This window comes from Cheilinus undulatus, linkage group 5 (assembly GCF_018320785.1).
Source record: "Cheilinus undulatus linkage group 5, ASM1832078v1, whole genome shotgun sequence".
In the NCBI taxonomy this organism is placed as follows: Eukaryota; Metazoa; Chordata; class Actinopteri; order Labriformes; family Labridae; genus Cheilinus; species Cheilinus undulatus.
This window is the reverse complement of record NC_054869.1, coordinates 5192201-5215951: the sequence shown is the minus strand read 5'-3', so window position 1 is coordinate 5215951 and position 23751 is coordinate 5192201. Positions and strand designations below refer to the sequence as shown.

General features: G+C 39.5%; 2 protein-coding genes across 6 annotated transcripts in view; one reads left to right on the top strand and one right to left on the bottom strand.

Moving 5' to 3' along the window:
• The window catches only part of wscd2 (WSC domain containing 2), a 118515-nt gene extending 111244 nt beyond the window's left edge, over positions 1 to 7271 (top strand). For all 3 annotated transcript variants that reach the window (XM_041788441.1, XM_041788438.1, XM_041788440.1), the window contains one exon: positions 5921 to 7271. In XM_041788441.1, coding sequence (XP_041644375.1) covers positions 5921 to 6273 — 353 coding nt within the window. In that variant the 3' untranslated portion in view covers positions 6274 to 7271. The remainder of the gene's footprint in view (positions 1 to 5920) is intronic.
• A 7082-nt stretch (positions 7272 to 14353) lies between these two features.
• On the bottom strand, positions 14354 to 20879 carry cmklr1 (chemokine-like receptor 1). Of its 3 annotated transcripts, XM_041788164.1 has the most exons (3): positions 20817 to 20879; positions 15071 to 16082; positions 14354 to 14770 (listed from the first exon to the last, which is right to left on the bottom strand). In XM_041788164.1, the coding sequence occupies exons 2-3, from the start codon at positions 16063 to 16065 to the stop codon at positions 14752 to 14754; spliced, it is 1014 nt and encodes a 337-aa protein (XP_041644098.1). In that variant the 5' UTR covers positions 16066 to 16082; positions 20817 to 20879; the 3' UTR covers positions 14354 to 14751. The 3 variants fall into 3 exon arrangements, with proteins under 3 accessions (XP_041644098.1, XP_041644095.1, XP_041644097.1); XM_041788161.1 differs by having other exon boundaries at positions 14354 to 16082; XM_041788163.1 differs by having other exon boundaries at positions 14354 to 16082; positions 20789 to 20860.
• Positions 20880 to 23751: the final 2872 nt, after the last annotated feature.

The following is a 23751-nucleotide window of genomic DNA, read 5'->3' as shown; positions in this document are numbered from 1 at the left end:
TTCATCCCCAGTCTTTACTGAGTTTGTTTTGACTACATGAAGTCAGATCAGACCACCGTTAAAGTTTTACAGTAAGTAATGGAGGAAATGAGCATCAAACCCATGTCCGTTTTGTGGTTTTGAACTTATCCACAGATGTGGCAGAGCTCAGGACTTTATTTTTGAAGATGCTCTGACATTTATCTGACAAAATTTGTTTCAGAAAGAAGAAATGAAACTCTTAGGCAAACAACCACACTCATCCTGATATCATGAGCTGTATCACCGGTTAAAACCAGACTGGCCCTCAGACTCTCGTGAGACATTTAATCAGGAAATGCATTTACTAAGTTTGCATAGAAACTGCATGGTAAAGACGTGGTATGGCATTGTCACACAGCTGCATAGAAACTATACGTTGTGGATTTGAATGCAGTTGAAACCATAACACAGGATGGCAGTTTTTCCTCTGGGAGACCCCAAAGACTGACCATCTTGCATGCTGATGTGATTTATAATCCAGATTTTACTGTAGGTGTTGGGTATTGCATTACAGATTAAATTGTTCCTTTTTGAATTATTCCATGATGTTAATGTCCACATCAAGTGATGTGTCATTCTGCATTGTGCAACACTGTTACAACATTTTAGCTCTTTAGTTCAAGTTAAATTCCTCCTGAATCCATGAGATGATTAATACTTTTAAAGATGTCAATGTTGAGCGGATAAATACGGAAATGAAACCTCTGGGTCCAGTGACTTTGGGTCAACCGTACATGTCATGTATTATTCTTTTTTTCTCGCCACGTTCATTCTCCTCATGGTGTCCTCGTAACCATGGCAGCTGCTTTTGTGTCGTCCACCGAGCGCATTGTCATGCTCTGACTCTTTTCAGGGTTTAAATCAATTCTTTCCAGAGGCGGTGGAGTTGCCGACCCAGCAGTTGCCTCTCTTTGTGAGAACATCAGCACATTTATCCCGTCACGTCCTATGACTGTCTGTTCCCGCTGTATGCGAGGAAACGCCACTGTGACATCAGCACCGTCAGAAAGAGAGGCTTTATGACAGCTGCCACATTAAATACATGCAGAGGAGAAGTTTGAGAGTCAGCATGACATTGTACTCAGGGCGGCCAGTGTTTGATCTGGAGCGCTCACCTCTGCAGAGGGAGACTTCAGGCCTCACATGGTCTTACACTGCTGATGCCTCTGAAAGAGAAGACAGCGGGAAGGACGACTTCTGTTAGAGGGAAGGATGTTTTACATAACAGAGTCATCTGAGGACGACTATGAACTCTCATAGACAGACAGACAGATCTATTGTCACTATAAAGACAAAAGTTTTTGGCCACACCTGTTAGTTATTGACCCATTACCACAGGTGTATACAATCATCACCTAGCCATGCAGTCTCCATTTGCGATCCTAAACGGGTCGTTCCGAAGAGTTCAGTGACTTCAAGCATGGGACTATGATGGATGCACCTTTGAAATAAGACAGTTTTTGTAGTTTCATCCCTGGTGTATACTGAGGTGCCCAGGACAAGATGGGATGGCCCAGATGCCGGGGGCCAACCGCTTTCGTCATGCTATCAGCAGGCCAGAACAGGACAGGACCAAGGTCGACGTGGCTCCCAGACCTGAACCTGACCTGAATATTCCACAGTCAACTGTAAATGAAATTATTAGAAAGTGGACGAGTTTAGGAACAACAGCAACTCAGCCAGGAAACGTAAGACCACGTGGAATCACAGAGAGGGGTCAACGCTCTGCTGAGTCCATCTCTGAAGAGTTCTGAACCTCCACTGTAAATAAAATAAACACTAAAACTGTGCAGCAGGAGCTTCATGAATGGGTTTTCATGACCGAGCAGCTGCATGAAAACCTCACATCACCAAGTCCAATGCCAATTGGCCATGGAGTGAAGTAAAGCACACTGATACTGGACTGTGGAGCAGTGGACACGTTTTCTGTGGAGTGACCAATCTCTGTTTGCACTCAGATGGGTGAGTCTAGGTTTGGCAGGTACCTGGAGAACATTACCTGCCTGACTGCACTGTTCCAACTGTGAAGTTTGGAGGAAGAGGGGTAATGGTATGGGCAGTGTTAATTTTGGCAGCTATTTTTAATTTTAGTCTTAGTTTTAGTCTTTAAATGAAATGCATTTTAGTTTTAGTCACATTTTAGTCATTTCTATCCTTTTTAGTTTTAGTCTAGTTTAGTCAATGAAAACTCAAAAACATTTTAGTCTAGTTTTGTTCCATTAAAAGTCCTCACATTTTAGTCTTTACTTTTAGTCCAAGCATTTATTTTCTTGCCTAAATCTGGTACCAAATCATGCTAGTGTGTATTCTGCATCCTGCCAAACTTGGAGTCCCTGCTTTCTTCAGCTGAGAGGCAGAAGAGATACAGCTGCATTGTTTTTTGACAGATTTACCTACAGTGAAGAAATACCACAGATTTTGAATGTCCAACAAGAACTAAATTACATTTTGGTCTAGTTTTAGTCATCTTGACAAAAACTAAACTTAGTTTTTGTCAGTTTTAGTCATCAAAGATCTATTTTTGTTAGTTTTAGTCTAGTTTTCATCATGGAAAAAAAGGCTGTCGACGAACATTTTTAGTCTTAGTTTTAGTCGACAAAATAAACACTGGGTATGGGGCTGTTTTCAGGGTTTGGTTAAGGCCCCTTATCTCCAGTGAAGGCCAATCTTAATGCTTTAAGACATTTTTCACAATGCTATGCTTCCAACTTTGTGGCAACAGTTTGGGAAAGGCCTTTTTCTATTCCAACATGACTGTGACCCAGTACACAAAGAAGGATGTAAAGACATGTTTTGATGAGTCAGAGGCCTGACCTCAACCCCATTTGACTCCTTTGGGATGAACTAGAATGGAGATTGCAAGCCTGGCCACCTCGTCCAACATCAGTGCCTGACCTCATAAATGCTCTACAGAATTAATGGGCAAAAGTTCCCAAAAAAAACACTCCAAGATCATGTGGGAAGCTGTCCAAGGGGAGTAGATGCTGTTATAGTTGAAAAAGGAGGCCAACTCCATATTAAAGTACATGTATTTGGATAGAATGTCATTACAGACTGGGGGGATGGTTAGACGGCCAAATACTTTTGTCCATAAAGTGTAGATAGGTTGATGTTGTCAGTAGCTGCAGAAGAGAGGCATTCAGATAATATGAAAGTAAGTGAAGACTTGTATGTTGAAGACGCATGTCATTTAAAGCCTGGTTTGTGCAATTTCTTACACATTATCCAGTCCCATTACCACATTTTCTGCATGCAGGGGCACCATAGGAAGATTTTAAGTTCCCATGATCGACAGAGCCCTAAAAATGTTTAATGATTAAAAAAACTCAACAGACTCACACGAAAGAGAAGTCTTTGTTGTTGATGCATTGTTCAAAATCCCTGTTTTCTGACTCTTTTCTCTTTACTGGTAAAAATGGACTTTCAGTCATCCTCTGTATTGCTAACCCCTGCTGAGAGAAATCTGATTTTTAAGACCAAAGGTGAGCACAACTCAGTTAAACAACAGTTTGAGCTCATGACGGCCTTGTAGTTTGACAAGAATCATTCCTCATACCAATCTGTGGTTTCTCTAGAAAGTCTGATAAGAAGAAGAGTCTTTGAGTTGATGTTTCAGCACAGCTTGTTGTGTTTTCAAAGCAGTATTAAATATTCTGTCCACTCTGAACAAAAATTGCCTCTCTCATTGGTTTCTAAGACTGCCCTCCAAACTCAGCAGCTTTAAACTTTAATGACAGAGCAGCTCCTTCAAGCCAACGCTTTTATGGGCCAGCAGATTATCAATGGGTAAAAAGATGCAAGCAAAGGCTTTTTCCTGCAGGGCCTCTGCACTTTGACAACCAAGAAAGTCCACTTAACCCTGCAGACATTTCAGAAAAAGCTTGATGTGCTCGTTCATGAATACCCCCAGACCATGTTTGCCTATCTCGGCTCTCATTTCCCCTTTATTCACCCCCCACTTTGACTTTTTAATTCAGAGATTTTTTGTCCCGAGAGGACATTTATTTAAAACTAAAGTACTGGAAGTGATGTTAGAGCCAAGAAAAGCCAAGAGTCAAACTAAGTACACTCACATTTTCAGCTTCCTTATTCAAGCCGTTCTACTCACATGTCAGAGCGTTAGAGAATTTGTTCTTTGTCTGCATTTTGTAAATCTTTTACTTCTCAAAAGGTTGTTGTCTTTCTTTCCATTTCTTTTCATGTTGGATCATTTTTCAGCCCTTCGCAGGCTGGAAGATGCTGGAGGCTTTTTGATTTCAGGTTACCCGTCCGATCATCCGTTTCATCCGTCTTTATGTTCCGGCCATTCTTGTGCAACTTAAGAACACTTTTTACCTGCAGCAAACGTCTGCTCTGACTCAAGGACAGCCTGTTGAGTTTTAAGGTTCAAGGTTAAAGGTCAAGACAGTTGGATGCTCATGTTCACCCCTTGCTTATGACAGCAGTATCTCAGATATCTTTGAGAGATTTCCTTTGACCTTTGCACAAATGCCTACTCTGACTTTATTACAAACTGGTTTCATTTTGGGGTCACAGGTCAAGGTCAGGGTCATTAGGCCTCATGTTTATCCCCTCATAATTAGATTTCGATCATAAGTCTGCTACAAACGCACCCAGCCCTTCAGCTTGACCTACCGCTGTACTTCCACTGCTTTTTTTACTAAAATATGTGACTAAATAAATATTCACCACCTTTAAGTAGGAATTCAGTAGAGTCAACTTTGGCTGCAATCCCAGCACTGAGTCCATGTGGACAGGTATCAATCAGGACATCTGTGCTGTTTTACTCCATTCTTCTTTTCAAAACTGCTCAAGCTCTGTCAGGTTGTGCATGGATCAAGCGTGAACAGCCCTTCTCCATTGGACTGAGGTCTGGGCTTTGACTTGGCCACTCCAGAACATTCACCTTGTCTTTAAAACATTTCTGTGTAGCTTTCGCTGTATGCTTATGGTCATTGTCATGCTGGAAAATAGATCTTCTCTGAAGCCCTAGTTCTCTCAAAGACTGAATAAGATTATCTCCTGGGATTTTCTTTTATTTTGCCGCATTCATTTTACCCTCTACTTTACAAGCCTTCCAGGGCTGGCTGCTTAGAAGCATTCCTACAGCATGATACTGCCACCACTGGCGAACTGTAGTCCAGATATATCCTGAGTTTTCTTCAACAGTGTCTTTCTCTTTGCCACTGGCCAAAAGTTGTTGTCTGCAGAGTCTTTCCCATCTCAGCTGCTGAAGCTGGTAACTCTTTCAGAGTAGTCATAGGTGTCTTGGTGGCCTCTCCCACTAGTCTCCTTCTTGCACGCTCACTCAGTTTATGAGGACGGCCTGATCTAGGCAGGTTGTATCATATTTCTTCATTTCTTCATGATGGATTTAACTGAGCTCTGGGGGATGTTCAGAGTCTTGGAATTGTTTTGTATCCATCCCCTGACGTATACTTTTCAATAACCTTTTCTCTGAGTTGCTTGGAGTGTTCTTTTGTCTTTATGGTGTAATGGTAGCCAGGAATACTGATTAACCAGTATCTTTATACTACAGTCACTTGAGACACATTAACTGCACTCATGTGATTCCCATTTCGGTAAATATGATACTACTAGCACCAAGGTGACAGACCTGGGTAAAAACGGGACGCTGTCGAGAGAAACTTTTCTAAATGTTTCCTTCAGCAACGTGTCAGACATGTTTGACTTTTTTTTAAAGAAACAGGGAGATTTTTTTGTCAATAAAACAGTGCTCACACATGGTCTGTGCAAAATGACACTGCAACAACTTTCTTAGTAAGTTTGTTTGCTCGGATACTGCAGGAAAAACTAAATGTTCACATTCAGCATCTCTATCAGTAATTCAAACTGGACCGGGGAGTACTCACGTTTAAATCTCTGTTCTGTCTTGCAGAGTGGCCAGAGTTCGTGAGGAACTACGCCCCCTGGTGGGCATCCCACACGCTGGACTGGCTGACTTACGGGAAGAACGTCCACGTGGTCCACTTCGAGGATCTGAAGAGGGACCTGTTCGCCCAGCTGAAAGGGATGGTCCAGTTTTTAGGGTTGAGGGTTTCTGAGGACCGTCTGCTCTGCGTGGAGGGACAGAAGGACGGAAACTTTAAACGATCAGGGCTAAGAAAGCTGGAATATGACCCGTACACTCCTGAAATGAGAGCGAGCATCGACGAACTGATCAGAACAGTCGACGCTGCCTTGAAGAAGAGGAAAATGTCCGGAGTTCCAGAGGAGTACATGCCGAGATGATACACGTCATCTCTGTTTCTCTTTTTTCTCCTTTATTTGGACCGTTCTGTCAGCGGACTCTGCAACATTCTTTGTAGGACAGCTTTAATACTTTATTTTTTCTCTACAGTCACATTGATTGAAGCTAATGAGAGTCTCTTCTTTTTCACTTTTCATTATCTTTTACATTCTCAGTTGGACTTCTGCAGCATTCACATAAAAAAACTGTTTTGAACTTTTTGGTTTGAATGAAAAGCACTTCTTAACCTGCTCTATGCACATGTGCTGTTGGGCGTGTGCACATGCCTTAACATGTAGAAGGTACCATAGCTGTGACTGCAGACTGTGCTGGGTGATTTGTTGCCAGTGATCCAAACATTTGACCCATAAAAGATACTAAAAATACTTCAAAGTAGGGTTGTCATGATACTGGAATTTTAAACTCTGATATAATAATCATAAAAATAAAATCGTATTGATAAAGGTTTAACACCATAGCAGCAAAACTGGTAGACACCAATATTTGGTGCCACAAAATCTGGATTATCAGATGCAGTCTTTTGGTAGACATCTCTTTGGGAGAATAAAGTTCCAACTTAGCAATTTCCTTTGTTTTGGTGAAGTCCACAATATTCAGTTTCTGCACGTGTGCAGCTTTTAGTACCATCTATTTTAACCAGACTGAGTTTGTGATCGCCAGCTAACCGTACACTGGTTAAGCTGTTTGTCTGTAATAATACTGATGATGGCGCGCAGACCAACAGCCCAAAAGTTGCTCTGCAGACCTCCTCTGATCCCGTGTTGTCTTTTATTCTGGAGTTTTTAATCCAACATATGCTTCTTAAATTTTATTTTCTAAAAGTTCCAATAGGTATATTCAAATCTTAGTCTAAAGCAAGGGTGTCAAACTCAATCACAGCAGGGTCTGGATTCTGGATTCAAGTCTAACCTGAAGGCCTACCAGGGTCACCTTTTTAACCATAAACTGTTAACCTCATTTCACCAGTAATAAAATATGAAAAAAAAGCTTAGCACTGATGAAAAACGATTTTGAGGTTAAAAAAGTAAAAAAGATGAGTTTAAAGGCTCATAGTCTGAGAAAGGTAAATTTATTAGTTCAAAAAGGTCATAACATGAAATTGAAAAATTGTGGTTTTTAAAGGCAAATATATAAGAAAGAAGTCAAAATTATGAGTGTTAAAGGTCAAAATATGAAATAAAATCTGTAATCATGAAATTAAAAGTCAAAAGATGTTTGAAATTTTCAGTTGTAAGTCTAAAAGGTCAAACTATGGGATTATGAAGTCAAAGTAAGGATTTGTAAATATGAGATGAAATACAAAATAATCAGTTAAAAGGGTCAAATATGACTTAAAATTTAAATTATTAATCTAAAAGCTCAAAATAATATATAAGAAGTTAGAATTCTGAGTTGAGATGCTTAAAGTCCAAAATAAAAAAACCCAAATCCCAAGTTTGAGTCCTTACTGTGAGATGCAAAATTGAAAATGTGAAATTAAAACACAAATCAATTTGTAATTTTCAATATAAAATTATTTTTACTCCTTAATTTTTCAGATTTTAAGACCTAACAAGGATATCTAAGTTGACATTTTTATACTTGAGGAAATCTGCTAGTTATAACAGAAATATCATATGATCTTGCAGGCCAGATTTAACTTTTCCACGGGCCCCCTGTGCCTTGAGTTTGACACCCCTGGTCTAAAGTGCCACTGCTGTTCCCATATCAAGCAGCAGACCCTTCACATGCCCGCTCTCCTGAGCACGTCAGCATTAAACACACGGTCGTGCCAACGATGCCCAAAAGAGACGTTGTCACAAAGGAGTCCAGCTGGTGTTTCTGGCCATCAGTCAACATCCAAGCCTCACAAGAAAGTAAGACCAGGAGGACCAAGGACCAAAGACTGAATTTCTTTTGCATGCTTAGACACCAGGAATGCCACATACATGCCAGCATTATAGTTAGGGTTAGTTTATAAAGGGTTAGCAGATAAAAACATTCTTAGTTCTTCAGGTACTTTTGTGTCCCAAACCAGTCCCAAAAGTAGTAAAACAATCAGGCAGAAAAAAAAAACATTTAAAAGCTTTAAAAAGCCTCCGTCTAATGCCTGGTTGAGCGGTGTCACACAATCATAGTGTATGATCCGTTCCCACAAAACAGTCCGGTTTAGTTCAGTACAGTTTTGCCATGGTTTGGCTCATTAAATCCTGTTTTTGCATGTGTTTCCTTGAGCTGATGTCTGTCCAGCCTCACTCATTGTGGTGGGAAATCCGTCTCTTTAAAGAGACCCAGATCATTTGGCCTAGCTCAGTGGAGCTGGTTGTTTGGCTCCCAAATGGTTTCTCATTTGGTACCAGTTTGGCTTTTTAAATGCAGATTAAATAACGAGACAAGATGGAGGAAAGAAAACTGGCACTCAAACAGGAGCTAGCTACAGTGGCTCACCTGAAGGAGCCGTTTCATAGCACAGGCTCGTTCATGAATGGCACAAGGATTATTTGGCTGGTAGGACTTCACCATTTCAATTACAAGCATGTTTGTGACTAAATGAGGAATTTTTTTAGATGTTAAAGAGGCTCAGCTAGCCTCCTAGATCAGAACAAGATTCCATTAGACTCTCACCTGACGTCCTCTGGCTAGACAATGCTGGAAGCTAGGAGGTCTGCAGTACTGAGTAAACTGTGATATTAATCTCCGTGTCAGGTAAATTGGTTAAACTAAGTTTTTTGTTACGTGAAGGGATTGTATCTGATATATGAAGAAATTTCCACCTAGGTTCGTCTTGAGCCCAGTGCTGCACCAGCTGGTATCATAAGGGCTGAAACTATTCAATGGTGTGTTCTAACAGATGACTGTTATTTTAAGTCTATAATGACTAAAGAGGTGGGCTGTGGCATTAAAGAGGTCAGAGGAGCAGCTGTAAACACGCTAGCCAGCACCGTTACTAACGCCAAGTTAAATCAATGATAAACATGGTGCTTCCAGCAAAGCTTTTGGTCGAACATACGGAAAGAGAGGAATGAAACCAAAACTACAAGAGCAGTTATAAAGAAGTGAACACAGACAGACTGTTAAATTAATTTTTCTGTGATCTTATGCTCAGACAGGTTTCCAGTATGCCATCGGAGGTTGATTTCATTACTGCTAATGCTAGCAAACACTGACAAGATGTCACCATGTGGGTCATGTCGTCAGTGGTAGTTCCATGGTCCACTGTGGTGGCGTGTCTACAAAAAGTCTTTACATTTGCAGTTTTTGAATGAGTCATTAGGAGTTAATGAGGGAGAAAAGCTGTTAAAAAGTGTCACAACCTGCCTGGTCTGTCTTGCTGTGCATCCCAGCACATTTTTAGGGGTGGTTAGTGTAGCATTGGTTTTGCAATATGCATGGGTGACACTTTGTGTAGCGTCAGGTTGTTTGCGGCAAGTAATGGTCACAGCTGCACTGGTGGTCATGGTGATGCATGTTTCAGGTGGTATAATGATGGCACAGGTAAACAGGACAAAGCCACAAAAGAATGGGTATCCAAAGCTGGTCAACCTGGATTTGATGGTACTATTATGTTCTACTCTCAGTGTCCACAATTGGAGGCAGACTTCTGCACTTGACATGCATTTTAAAAAAATCTGAAATATGCCAATGTACAGTACTGTGCAGAACTTTTAGGCATGTTTGGGCCAAAATCTCAACTAATGAGGCGTGTAATCGTGAGTAAGCCAAGGAGGATTGGCAAAACCCGGGTTGTGCTCTGGATGTCCTTGCGTATTACCAGGAGCAAATTCCACACACGTAGGGTGGAGTAAGGGGTGTATGTGGTGAGCAAGCATGGCCTAGGATACTGCCTGGATAAGTAGGGTTGCCCCTGGTTGTAATGTGGATGGCTAGAAAACTGCCAGTAGGCCAGGAGGGGGGCACACTGCATGCCTAAAACTTCTGCACATGACTGCATTTGTGCAATCGAGACAAAGTGCAGGTTTTTCTCTTGCAATTTTGGACAGATTCCTTCCCCTCCATATGCATCTTATGAAATAGTTATTTATTTGCTGTCTTCACCAAAATAGCCAGGATTGTAATATTTAAATCCTGTGGTATCAGTAATCTTGACAACCTTACTTCAAAGTGTGATGTATGAGCTTATTTTTGCAAAGGAGAATTTTAATTCTGAATAATCAAATATAAAAATGTGTTAATCCTCTGCTGCTATAACAGTTACAGAACAACACTATTTTCTATGTAATGTCACTGTTAAAGTAATAACCCCAGTCTGAGGGGTAAAAATGCAATATGCAGGCTTTAACTACCTGAAAGTGAAACTGTGTTTTGTCCTACATAAGAGAAGAACTCCACTCTCAGCTCTTCATATTCAAGAAGATGAACTCTCAGTCTTGAAGGCACTGACACAACGAGCGAAGAGGATTTCTCTCCACAGCATTTATTTATCTGGTGTGTGCCGTGCACATGCTGAATAATCTGGTTGTGATTTTTTTTTTTCTTTACACTGGACTCGATGCAGAAATCCAAAAAGCACTTCACTGTGCAACACTTTTCCCCAAAGATCACCGAGATCAGGCGTTATGCTCGTGTTCTAGATCAGCAGTAGTGATCAGTAGAGGTTTATTTTAGAGTTAATCATACAGAATGTGAATTTTTTTTAGTGCTTTGTAGGGAGAAGAGCTTTGATAGAGTGAACTCTTCTTAATTTAAAGGGTGTGAAATATTCTCTGACTTTACAAGCAGCACGTCTTATTATGGTACTCATTGTGCTCTGCTATATGCTTCAGATAAACAGATATATCAATAATACTGACATGAATATATAAAGGAATTAAACACTGGCGACTGAGAGCCCTTAAACATGAGCTGACTTCCATTTTCAGGATGATATAAATATATTTTTGTAGCGTGTGCTGACACATCAACAATATTTGTATGGCAGCGAGCAAACAGGAAAAGTTGTTTCTATTTTTAACACATGCTTTAAACTTTATTGGCTCCTGCTCTCATTGACAAGCTGACACTTTGTGAACAGAGCTGTCACATCTGAATGTATTTTCTATGGAATGAATGTTATCTGATAAGGCCCAATAAATGAGGACATGAAATCATGGTGATTGGTTGACTGTTTTAAAAAAGAGCGCTGGGATTGAGTGTTTGTTTCAGTCTGATGCTACAGTAAAAAAAAATATTCTCCATAATCTACACACACAACCTGTTATCATTGTGAAATTAAAAGATAATCTGTAAACACTATAGTAGATTTGTTAAAAATAAAAAACCTGAAATATCACACTGACGTAAGTATTCAGACCCTTTGCAGCAACACTGTAAATGTAGCTCAGGTTCCTCCCATTTCTCTGGATCTTTGCTGAGATGTTTATAAGGCATTGTGTAGAGACAGTGACGATTCTCTGTTATTGTCTTAAATACTCATCATCATCTGAAGGGAAGCATGGAGCCCATGCATGAAAGCAGCAATAAAAACATATGGGGGGTTTTATTTCTAAATTCCATACACAAATGTAATGTACATCATGTACATGGCGTTTTGCATGTAACATTTTCTGTATCATACACAATACTGTTAACTAGAGTTTCCAATACAACACGTGACAAAGTTTTCCCTTTTTGCCTTTTTTAACGTTTAGTCATTAGCAGCAGCCTATGATCAATAAACGAGCGATCAGTCTCCCTTCACTCTCCCATTAGGTAACGAGGTTGGGTCTTTCACCTGTGCGTCTCTACAGGTGATCAGAGAACAAGAGGAAGAGAGACACGAGCGCTGCTGTGCTCCTGTTGATGTATATTTAAGACAATAACAGAGAATCCTGACTGTCTCTGTATGCCTTATGCCTCATATCAAAGAATATGTGAAATTTTACCTTATTATTTTTTATATCTAAATACACAGCATCTATCTGCTAGTAATAAGAAGTTTCGTCATTTTTTTTCTCATCATTTCTACTTTAATCTCAAAATTATGTTTCAACTTTATTCTCGAAATTTTGACTTTTTTCTCATCATTTCGACTTTAATCTCGACTTGTCCAAAATTATTTTCTCTTTCAAAAATGGCCCTAATCTGCTTCCGTACTTCTTTAGTATGTAACTCTATGCAGAAAATGAATGGTTGTATTTTGTGGCGCAGAGCAGAAATTTCCTACATTCTAAACGCATCACAGCTCCTTCCCTCTGCCAGCGGTAGATGCATTACAAGCCTTAAATTGAAGCTAGCCGCCACTTTTGGGGTTACAGCGTTGAGTGACAGTGTCATTAGCCAATCACATTTTGATGAAATGTCACTTCCTGCTTTCCAAGGTGACCACGCCCCCATTCTGAGGAAAACAGGCCCTTGGATTGAAGGGCAGCAGGTTAGAAAACGTAACAACGCAATTTAAAGTCATTTTGATGTGTTTTACACCTTAAGAAATTAAAAAGCCATGTTTACAGCTTTTTTCACATGTTAACCAACTTATTATTATTATTGCTTTCTACGGAAAATATTGTGGTCATGCCTTTTGGTATTCATTTTTAAAATAGCTTATTTTGGCATTTCTTAGTGAAGTAAACTTAAAACAGTGTTTGGATCATTTTTAAGTCTTTAATAAAATAATTTTATTTTTGAGGTGACTCAGAAGTCTCCTCTATAAGTGCAGAACAGTTTAGCAGCAGGTGCTGTTTTTGGTGCTGTGTGTCATATGGTGTGTGCATTTCAAAGGGATGAGTGAGCTAAGGGAGGATGATCTGATGCTGATGCTGCAGTGGTGTTGTGTTGTGTTGTGGTTGTTGATCAGCTGTCATGTTGGAGTTGATAAAGTACTGTTACATAAAAGTGTGCTAGAGTGGATTCTGAATGTTTGCAGCTGCTTTTTTGGGGGGGTATGTTGGATTCGGTGAACATCACATATTTCTGTACAATTTAAACACAACAGAACAGAATTAAATGTGCATATATACAGGTGCTTTATTAATTTTTTAAATCAGTTATAAATAACAGACTCAGTGTGCAAAGACCTTAACAATCACCAACATTCATTTCTTGTCTCAGAAATCACTTAAAGGTAATTCAGTGTTGAAACAGTACCTGAAAGGCTCTAAAAAGTCTCCTGGCAGTCCAGACATTAAAGTAAGGTTCGGTGGAAGCACACTCTTTTTTTTTCAAAGATGGAAGAAACAGAAATTACATGTTGTAATTTATAAAAAGTGATTCATAAATCTCAGGATTAACTTTTATTTCACTTCACAAACATTTTCATCACTTGATGTCTTAATTCATGTGCATTTCTGATGCATCAAATCTCATACACTTACATCACCTTAATTTCTATTCTTTCTTTTTGTTCCTTCCATCATTGAGGCCTCTTTCCTTAAATCATTCATGGAAATGTTTGAGCTGTATGAATAAAAAACAACCAGGATGATCAAATTTGACACAATATTTATCAAATGAGAACAATTTCAATCAAATTGACCTCAAATGAATTAAATCAATTCATAACTTTTTTTATTCACTTGAGTTTTTATCACAACCTGGAAGGTCAAGTCACTAATTAATCAGTATTTCTGGCTACCATTACACCATGAAGACAAAAGAACACTCCAAGCAACTCAGAGAAAAGGTGATTGAAAAGTAGAAGACAGTGGATGGACATTAAAACATTTCCAAGGCTCTGAACATCCCCCAGAGTTCAGTTAAATCCATCATCAACAAATGGAAGTATTATGCTACATGTGTAAATCTGCACAGATCAGGCTGTTCTCACAGACTGAGTGGGTGTGCAAGAAGGAGACTAGTCAGAGAGGCCACTAAGACACCTATGACTACTCTGAAGGGGTTCCAACTTTCAGCAGCTGAGATGGGAGAGTCTCTGCAGACAAAAACTGCTGGCTTTGTTCTTCACCAGTCAAAGTTTTAAGGGCGAGTTGGCAAAGAGGAAGACACTGTTGGAGAAAACTTAGATTCAATCTGGGCTAGAGTTCACCAAAAGGCATGTGGGAGAAAGTTCTTTGGTCTGCAGAGATCAAAATGATGCTTTTGGGCCATCTAAAAAGACTGCACATCACCACAAACACACCATCCCCACCGTGAAGTATGGTGGTAGCAGCATCATCCTGTGGAGATGCTTCTTAGCAGCCAGCCTTGGAAGGCTTGTATAGGTGAAGGGTAAAATAAATGCAGTAAAATATAAGAAAATCCTTGAGGACAATCTGATTGAGTCTGAAAAAGAACTACAACCTGGGTGGGAAATGGCAGCACCTTCCAGCCTCGCGCTGCATTAGGTTCCCAAAATGCTTTGCATGTGGCTCCCATCCACTGGAAGCACAAGCGGGAATAACATCAGCACTTTTTAAGCAGCTCTTCTCTCTCAAAATGTGAAATTCATCCATGAAAATTAAACCTTAGTTCACTGTTTAGTACCCACACCATATGGAGTTCAGTTTTCCACCTGGCCGTACCTGTAGGAAGTAATTTTAGGACTTTTAGCCGCCTTCCTTCATTCTGCAGGGAGAGATAGACACCGTAAGTCTGCAGCAGGACATGAGAGGAACATGTCTACTCATGCTCACACAGTCTTTGACTACATTATGATTTATGTTATGTACATTGTAACTGGCAGCAGATTTCCCTGTGCTGTCAACAATAAAAGAACAGTTATTTACAGCATGTGTTAACATATTTCATATCTTGTGCTACAGTCATTAAACATTTGAAGTATCTGTGCTTGTAAAACAGTCGTGCAGTAAAGTCTAGATGTGGGTGGAGGCTCTGGCGTCCATGGAGCTGGACCTGGACAGGTACCTGCTGATGGTGCGGCCTTCGTCTCCCATGGCGTTCTCCATCTTTGAAAGCATGGAGCTCTTGAACTTCTGCTTGAAGTCGTTTCCCATGAACACGTACAGCACTGGGTTGAGGAAACTGTTGGCTGCAGCCAGAGAAGTTCCCACTTTGAGTCCCGTCACTAACACGTTGTGGTCGTACTTTTGGTGGTCTAGCTCAAGCAGGACGAAGACATGGTACGGCAGCCAGCAGACGAAGAACGCCAAGACGAGCGCCGTCATGACTTTGAAAGGCTTGGATGATTTGGTCAGTCTGTTGGTGCGTAGTTTGAGGATGATGATGGAGTAACAGATGATGATGATGGCGAAGGGGACGACAAATCCTGCAAAGAAGCGGCTCACTGCGACAGTTTTGTGGCCGTACTGGGACGATGTGTAGTTGTTATAACAAATGGTTCGGCCCATGTGAGAGCCAACTTCACGATAGATCGCAGAGGGGACACACAGGACAATGGCGAGAGCCCAGGAGAGACACACAACCACGGATGCCTTATTCACGGTGCGGTGGTTCTGTGACCAAACCGGAAACACCACAGACATGCAGCGGTCAATGCTGATCACCACCAGGAGGAAGATGCTACTGAACATGTTTAGAAACATCACCGAGGACACGAATTTACACATGAAGCGTCCGAATATCCACTCCTCCATGACCATGTTGACGATGCTGAACGGGAGGAAGGCGCAGAAGACGAAGTCGGAGATGGCGAGGCTCAGGTACCAGGTGGTGTTCACGGTCTTCCTCATCTTGAAGCCTGAGATCCAGATCACCAGGGCGTTTCCCAAGAAGCCGAGCAGGAAAATGAAGATGCTGATGACGAGTAAGCCCACGCACAGCGCTTCAGCCAAACACGTCGCCTTGTGTGCGAAGACGGCCGAGTCATGTGGAGCTTCGGTGATTCCCTCAGTGTAGTTATAGTCATAGTAGTTGGAATCATAATTATCAAAATTTTCCATCTTCAATCTCAACAGTGCTGTGGGAGAAAGGAAAAGACATAAAAGAAGTGTTAGTATCAGATGAGTATTTTTCAATATTTATAAAATATTATCCAAAATAGTCTAGTTTAACTTTTTCGAATCAAAATGTGATACTATACTACTATCAAGCCACATTCATCTGACTTACAGTTTTTTTTCCAATTGCTAACACACTGAAATGACATGCATAGCACAATTATTTAAACTGACACACAGAGAGCAAAACCTCTTCTCAAGTCTCTAAAACTCTAAACACATTTTCTGCTTTACACACATTTTGCAATTCAAAATGGCACTTTTTAAATGCACTCAACACAACAATCTGACATAGTCACGTTTGCCATTTCCAAACACTGCCATTCAGAATGACACTACATGAGCTTAGTTGGCCAATATATGTGTCACCTGGCTGAACACCTCAATGGTTAATTGTTAGCACTTCAATCAGGAAGTAAGCACTATAAAAACACCACAGGTGAGCACCTTTTTTTTTTTTTTTTTTTTTTTTTTTTTTACAACAATGGAAGACGCTGCAGAGAGAGGAGGAAGAAGAAGGAGGGTGAGGAAGAGTGAGAGGTAGGGGTAGAGCTAGAGGAGTTCATGGCCAAAGAGGATGACAACTTTCAAATGAAATCAGAGCAACCTTAGTGGGCTTGTGCAGGCTATGGAAGAGGCATGTGATGAAATTGATGTGGGTGCAATTTCTCTTGCCTCTTTTTTTTTCTATATGTTTTTTTCTGCACATTTTTACTGCAAATTATTTTTCAAATTTCTGCTTTTTGTGAGCATATTTTTGTTCACTCCAATGCAAATATAGCTGCTGTGCATTTGTTGCACGGACTTGTTTGGTGAAAAATAGAAAATAAATGTTTCAACAGCATGTCTGTTTATCTGCAAATATTTCTGTGCATGTGAACAATCTGAAGAATTTTCTACAGTTTGAACTTTTTTTTAGTATTATGTCAAAGCATACTAAAGATGAGAGTGCTTTTCATTAAGCCCAACAGTGTGTAGTTGGTTAGACTAAAATCTGGTGATATGAATGAAGTGTGTGCCATTTGGTGCAAAAGTTTGATTTTGATAATGCTATATATAGTTTTGGTTGCAGTGCTTCATTTTGCAGGATATATGAGGTATTTTGCAGTTTAGGTGTGTGGTTTTGTGAGTTGTGTTAAGTATTTTTAGCAATTGGAAAAAACTGTAAATAATAAGGATAAGTGCAGTGAAACAGGACTTTAGTCAGGTGAGCTGGATGCGTTACAGTAAACTCCAGCTATGGCTGCTTTTGAGAGATGCTGAAAAGACACTGAGTTTTTAAAGACTACGGGCCTCATCCACCAACTGATTTAAAGAGGAAATTTGTTTTTTAAACCCGCTTCTGCTAACCTGACATCACAGATGGATTTGTTTCACACATCCATGTTTCATACATCTACTATGCAAGGTTACACTTCTGCAGTTTTTAAGAGGATTTCACATTCACTTAGGTTTTCTTATCAGTGGTTTGTTCTTTGTTAAGAAGAAAACCACAGATAAGAACACTATAGAGCACACTTGAGTGCTAAAATCTGATTATTTTTGCTATTATCAGCACTTAAAATGATAAATTAAATTGACCTTTTTGCAGATTAAACAGGCTTCAGTTTGGGTTTTAGAAGTTTAGTTTTTACGATTACTTCACGTAGCTGATACAACACTCTCTCCTGTATCTGGGAGGGGTTGCATTCACATCTTATCTGAACTGTGCCAGATTCCACTTGAATCGCACCCTGAGACCACAGCCGGGCCCAGTCTGTTTGTATTCACACTGACCAAAATGAACTGACTTTGGGCTAAAGTGCACTCGGATCCAGGACCGGGCCCCTAATGTGAAAGCCACCCAAAGCTCAGAGAGACAGGGCCTTCTTTGCCTCAAAACTATGGAACTCTCTCTTTAACTGCTGAGATTTTCAAGAGACATCTGGAAACTCCTTTCTGCTCTTTGGCGTTATGACTGTCCCGAACTAAGCACACTCAGGTTTCTTAATGTTGTTGGCCCTGTTAGAGATTGTTTGTCGCGGTTCTTATCCTGTGCAAGTTTTTAATTTGGCAGCCTGAACATATCCAAAAAGTCTTAAAATGTGACACATGCATGGGGCCTGGTGAAATATTTTGTATTTTACTGGTTGAGGTTGAGGATTAACTTGTCCGTGGGCGTTAGTCCAGTCAAGCTGAATTTTAATAGGCCATTAGAGGAGATGTGAATGATGAAAATTTATCAAAATCTTGTACAGAACTCAAAGGGGCCATGACGAGCACTCGAATTTGCATATTTTTCAAGAAACAGGAAGTAGAAAGTTACTGCTTCTTTATCATCAACCACAATTCCTGTGTTGTTTTTTAAATCACACTTAAATTTGCTCTGAAATATCCAAAGACCTTCACCTTGCACCACAATGAAGGTCATGAGGTTTCATTCAATGCTGGCGATTTGTTTGTTGGCCATGAAACACGAAGTCGTTTTGCGAAGGGGTCAAAGTTGTTACAGAGACATGAAACAGGATTAAGAAAAGTCTTAGAGGGGAAACCTCTTGGTGAGCGTGCTTTAGTCAGTTGTATTGTGTACTCTTATTATGATTATATCAGATTTAGCGGCTGTGCACCAAACCCTGACATGCACAAAGGTGTGAGGCCCATTCAGTGCTGCTTTCAGCCCTAGTTTCTTTTATTATTGTTGTTATAATCATTACTATGACCATTACTATATCTCTTAAATTTTACTCCTTTTATTCTGTTTCCTTTCATTCTTTTAACGTCGTCTTCTCTCTGTTCACCGTGAAGCTCATTGGCTCATCTGTGTTTCGTGTAAAGTGCTTCATAAATACGGTTGATTTGATCCGATTGATTAGGACTGTTGATATGAAAAAGCTGTTGTCATTACTGTGAACAGAAACTGAAAACTGCAGTGTGTTTTCATTGACACTAAAGCGCGTAAACAGTTGGATGTTTGTGTCAGCATGTTTGCGTGCACTCTGCTCCCTACCACGCACTCTCTCACTCTCATCAATAGAAACTAGAAAATGCTCTCGTAACCTGGTGCAGTTTTGAAGATATTTTTCGTCTTATGAATAACATAAAATTGAATTTAAACAAAAAGTTACAAAATCTTTGCTTTGAAGTCAGCTGTCATTCTAAAGAAAATAAAACTTAAATCAGTTAAAATAAGCATCAACAGGCCAGACCTTAAAAACAACTTAAGTCAGAATCAGCCAAAGATGTAGAAATCGTTCCCTAAACACATCATTTCTACACCATGATATTCTGGATATTATCATAATTTCCAGATAAATGCATTGAAACTCTTTTACATTCACCCACTGATGTGGACTAGACTCAGAATTTTCAACCTGTGTCTCTTATCTTTAGTGGCCAAAATGACTGTATAAGTGAGCAATGCATCTTCTTAAACAAAAATAAAATTGCATATACAAAGAGAGCTGGATTTGATGTAAAAAACTCTTTATAAGTCTGTCACTCTTCACTGTAGGAGACCAAAATGTCTCCAAACTCAACTCACAACCTGAAATCAACAACACCGGAGCCTAGAACCTCAACAACTTCCACCCACAGCAAGGATATTGATCTAAATCAGGGTCGGGCAGCTGGTGGCCCTCCACCTCACTCAGTGCTGCCCACAAGTCAGTGTTAAATACCAAAAAATTACAAATTTAAAGGAAAAAGAAAAAAATATGACACGAAAACAGAAACATTTCTCATATAGTCTTTCACTTCTGGTGTATTTTAGTTATTTAAAACAATTTCTTTCAATTTCTTCTGGTGTTTTATTTTATTTTTATCTATTTTACTTCATATTTACTTTTGAGTTTATTTTTAGTTTCAATAAAATTATTTTTATTTTTGTTAAGAAAATAAAAAACATTTATAAATGCTAAATGTGTTTTATTTGTGTTATTTTATTCTATTTTATTTTGATTACATGTTATCCCTTTTATTTTTCTGAGTTGATTAATTTTTCATTTTTTCTATTTTTTTTATTTTGTTTTTTCTTTTTAGTAGATTTTATTGGCTTCAGGCGTTTCTGTAAAACTTTTTATACTCATCACTAAATGCACTTTAAAAATAAATATGCAAGTAAAAAACCAAAAACAATCACTTTCACTGCATTAAAAACAGTTTGAATTTGATTTAATTCTGTTTCTCATTAAATTAACTTTTTTTTGCATTTGAGTTCAAAAACTAAAATGATGGTATTATAAATGATAATGAAAGCAATATATTCTTACTTTAACTGAATATTTTTAATTGAGAATTAGAGTTATTGGCAATAAAATCAATGCGGCCCTCACTGTAACCAAAGTTGCCCTTCCTTCATCAAATTACACTAATCATAAGCTGAACACACTGTACAACTCCAGATTAAGAGTTTATTTTAAGGTATAAAAAGCTCAGATTAAGGTTTGCATTGCTTGTAGTGAGTAGAAATGGCTGCTAATGCAGCATGCAAAATCAACTTGTTGAGTGTCTTAAAATAAAGTGTTATTTTTAAAGTGGTTTGTTCATCCAGGTCAATGAAATGTGAGAAGAAATTACTAACTACAGAACTAATGCCTTTTGTTCTGCTTTTTACATCTTAAAATCAGGTTTTTATCTCAGCTGAACTGATCAGATATTTGAGTTTGTTTTAGTGATAAATCTCACTTACATTCAGATCAGATAGATAGATGTCGTACCTGCAGCTCAGAGCTCCTCCAGCTGTTGACTCGTTGCTGTCCAGATGGGTTGTGTGGTTTCTTTAAATGTGATACGCCACATAACCCACACTGCTTTGCAATCAGCTGACAGAGCGGTTTCTCAACACTTCCATCTCCTCCTCACTTTCAGTACTGCATTTTGAGCTCAAACACACCAGAATACAGCTTGTTCCAAAACAAACACACACAAACTTTACGTAAGACTCAATCTGAGGAACATCAATCTGTGTGCTTGTGGCTTTTCATGTTTCTTCAAAAATCAGCTGTAGTTTTTATTTTAGAAACATGAAGACAGGTTTTAACAGGGTGAGGGTGCTTTATTTGTACCCTTGACTGTAGCAGCTAGACTGTATTCTGCATGCTTGTCTTCAGTCTCATACTGTGTTGCATGAACTTCTCATGTGTACATACCTGTTTTTTGTAATCATCAGCTGTAAAATCATCTAACCACATCCTCTTCAAGCCTGCTTCATATATGTCTCATATATCTAGCTCAGGATGGTTTATGCTGCGAGCACCATGTACTTGTGGTTTGGTTTGTCCACACCACTCTACACCACTCAGCTAAATTTCTGCTCTGCAGCCTCTTTTGTATGCCTGTTGCAGTTGCAAACAGTACCACCCATAGAAATGGGTGAAGCACCCGATTTTATCCAACTTTAGAAGATGCATGTTGGATCATTTGCGTTAGCACTAGCCTTGCTCTCATACGCTTTGGAGCTGACCGAATAATAGAGTTTGTTGCAGATCAAACATTGTTACACACAGACATTTTTGCTCTGACAGTAAAGTTTAATAGGTCCATTCATCTACAACATTAATATTATAACAGTAAAAGCCCATTTGATTTTAAGAAAAGGAAGATTATGTTCTGAAACAGGCAATAATAATAATAAAATGTGTATTTTTAGAGCTTCTAAGTACTGGTCAACTTTTAGGTTTAAAATAGACATGGAGGTTTTCTTAAATATAGGATGGTCCATATCTTTGCTCACCTCCATGGGCCCTTCTATGTCACAGGGGTCTGGCCACAGACTGCAGATCTCAGGCCCCTCTTGCAGACCATGTCTGTGAGAAGCAGCCCAGTAGTGTAGTGGTGTGTGCAGACGTCACACAACTGTCTAACCAACATAGTGTAACACACGCATCTAACAAAGAAGGAGCGGGGGAATAATTACACTATAACAACTGTCTGAGGGTAACACTGCCTCACAATAGTTTGAATGTAGGCTTAAGTTATAACTTAAATCCTACACCTAACCCCTACTAGGTGTAAAGTCCTCCGTAGAATACATCTGTCATAGTTATAGCTCTAAAAGACGTGATAAGCCGGAGGGTGGCGAGGAGTTGAGGATTTTACCGGAAATTTGGAGTCGGCACTGCGTTCTCCATGATCAATAGCTGTTGTTTCCATGAGCGGAGATCATTCCCACCGTCCACTGTTAAATTATCTTGTGTTATTAGCAACTTCACCACTCACTGGCAGTGTTGTTATCTTATACTGGCTCTAGGTTTAGGCTGTGGGTTTCACAATAGTCACACAGGCAAAGCGCCTCGTCATATTTTTCATCCACGCTGGATGCTGTTTGATGATTAACGGCAGTGAGCAAACGTTATTTTTAGCCGTTGGCATGTGTAGCAAACACAGGGTTAAAAAATGCTTTTCAATGATTGGTTAAAGTAAGAGAATACGCCATATCTGCGACAATATTTTGGTTAGTTTGGACATAAATCTCTACTAGTTAAGATCAACCTTACGTCTCTGTGGTGCAACCGAACAATGACACGACTTAAGTTAGAATGGAACTAGTTTCAACGTAGGGTTTAGCGTGGACTTTACACCATAACTTAAGGCAGAACTTACGCATCGCTGGTGCAACAGGCTGCAGGAGAATAACTGGGTAGTTCCTCTCCTCTTTAGTCCACAGGACACAGCATCTGCAGTTACCAAAAATAATTTCACATTTTGATTCATCTGACCACAGAACAGTTTTCCGTTTTGCCTCAGTTCATTTTTAATAGGTTTTGGCCCAGAGAGGACGATGGCATTTCTGGATCCTGTTCACATATGGCTTCTTCTCTCCATGATCCAGCTTTAACTGTCATTTGTGGATGGCACGGCCAACTGTGCTGGCAGACAATGATTCTAGAAGTGTTCCTGAGCCCATGCAGTAATTCCAGTACAGAATCACATCTGTTTTTACTGCACTGGCCCCTGAGGGCCCCTTTAGCCTTGTCCCTCGCTCACAGAGATTTCTCCAGACTTTCTGAATCTGTTGATGATATTATGGACCGTAGATGATTGGATATTCAAAGCCTTTACAATATTGCACTGAGGGACATTTGTCAGAAATTGTTACACAAATTCAAGATGCAGTTTTTTGCATATTGCTGAACCTCTGTCTACCTTTACTTCTGGGAAACTCTGCCTCTATGTTACTGACCTTTTAACCTGTTGACCTAGTCAGCTGCAAAATGCTCCTCCAGCTGTTTTTCATAAGTACCACTTACTTTTGTTGCCCTGTCCCTACTTTTTTCAGATGTGTTGCCACCATCAAATTCAAAATAAGCTAATATTTTTCATTTAAATTTGTTAAATGTCTGTTTCAACATCGGATATTTTGTTTATGTTCTATTGCAAATAAAATATAGATTTATGAGATTAAAAAAAAAATGCATTCTGTTTTTATTTACATTTGACACGGTGCCCCAACTTTTGTAAAATTGGGGCCTAAATTTTGTTTTCATTGTGTAATATTTGGGTTCTTCCTCCTCTTGTGAATAAAGGAAAAATCAAAATGAAGACACGTAACCCCCCTCTGTCATGGTTTCATGATTTATCTCAGATGTTTTATTTCTCTGCCAGATGTGTCGGCTCATCCAGATGTTTCCTTTCTCAGCAGACAGAGGAGGA

What these genes read in the sequence shown, in the direction of transcription:
- cmklr1 (XM_041788161.1), bottom strand. Translation starts at nt 16,065, where the DNA reads ATGGAAAATTTTGATAATTATGATTCCAACTACTATGACTATAACTAC.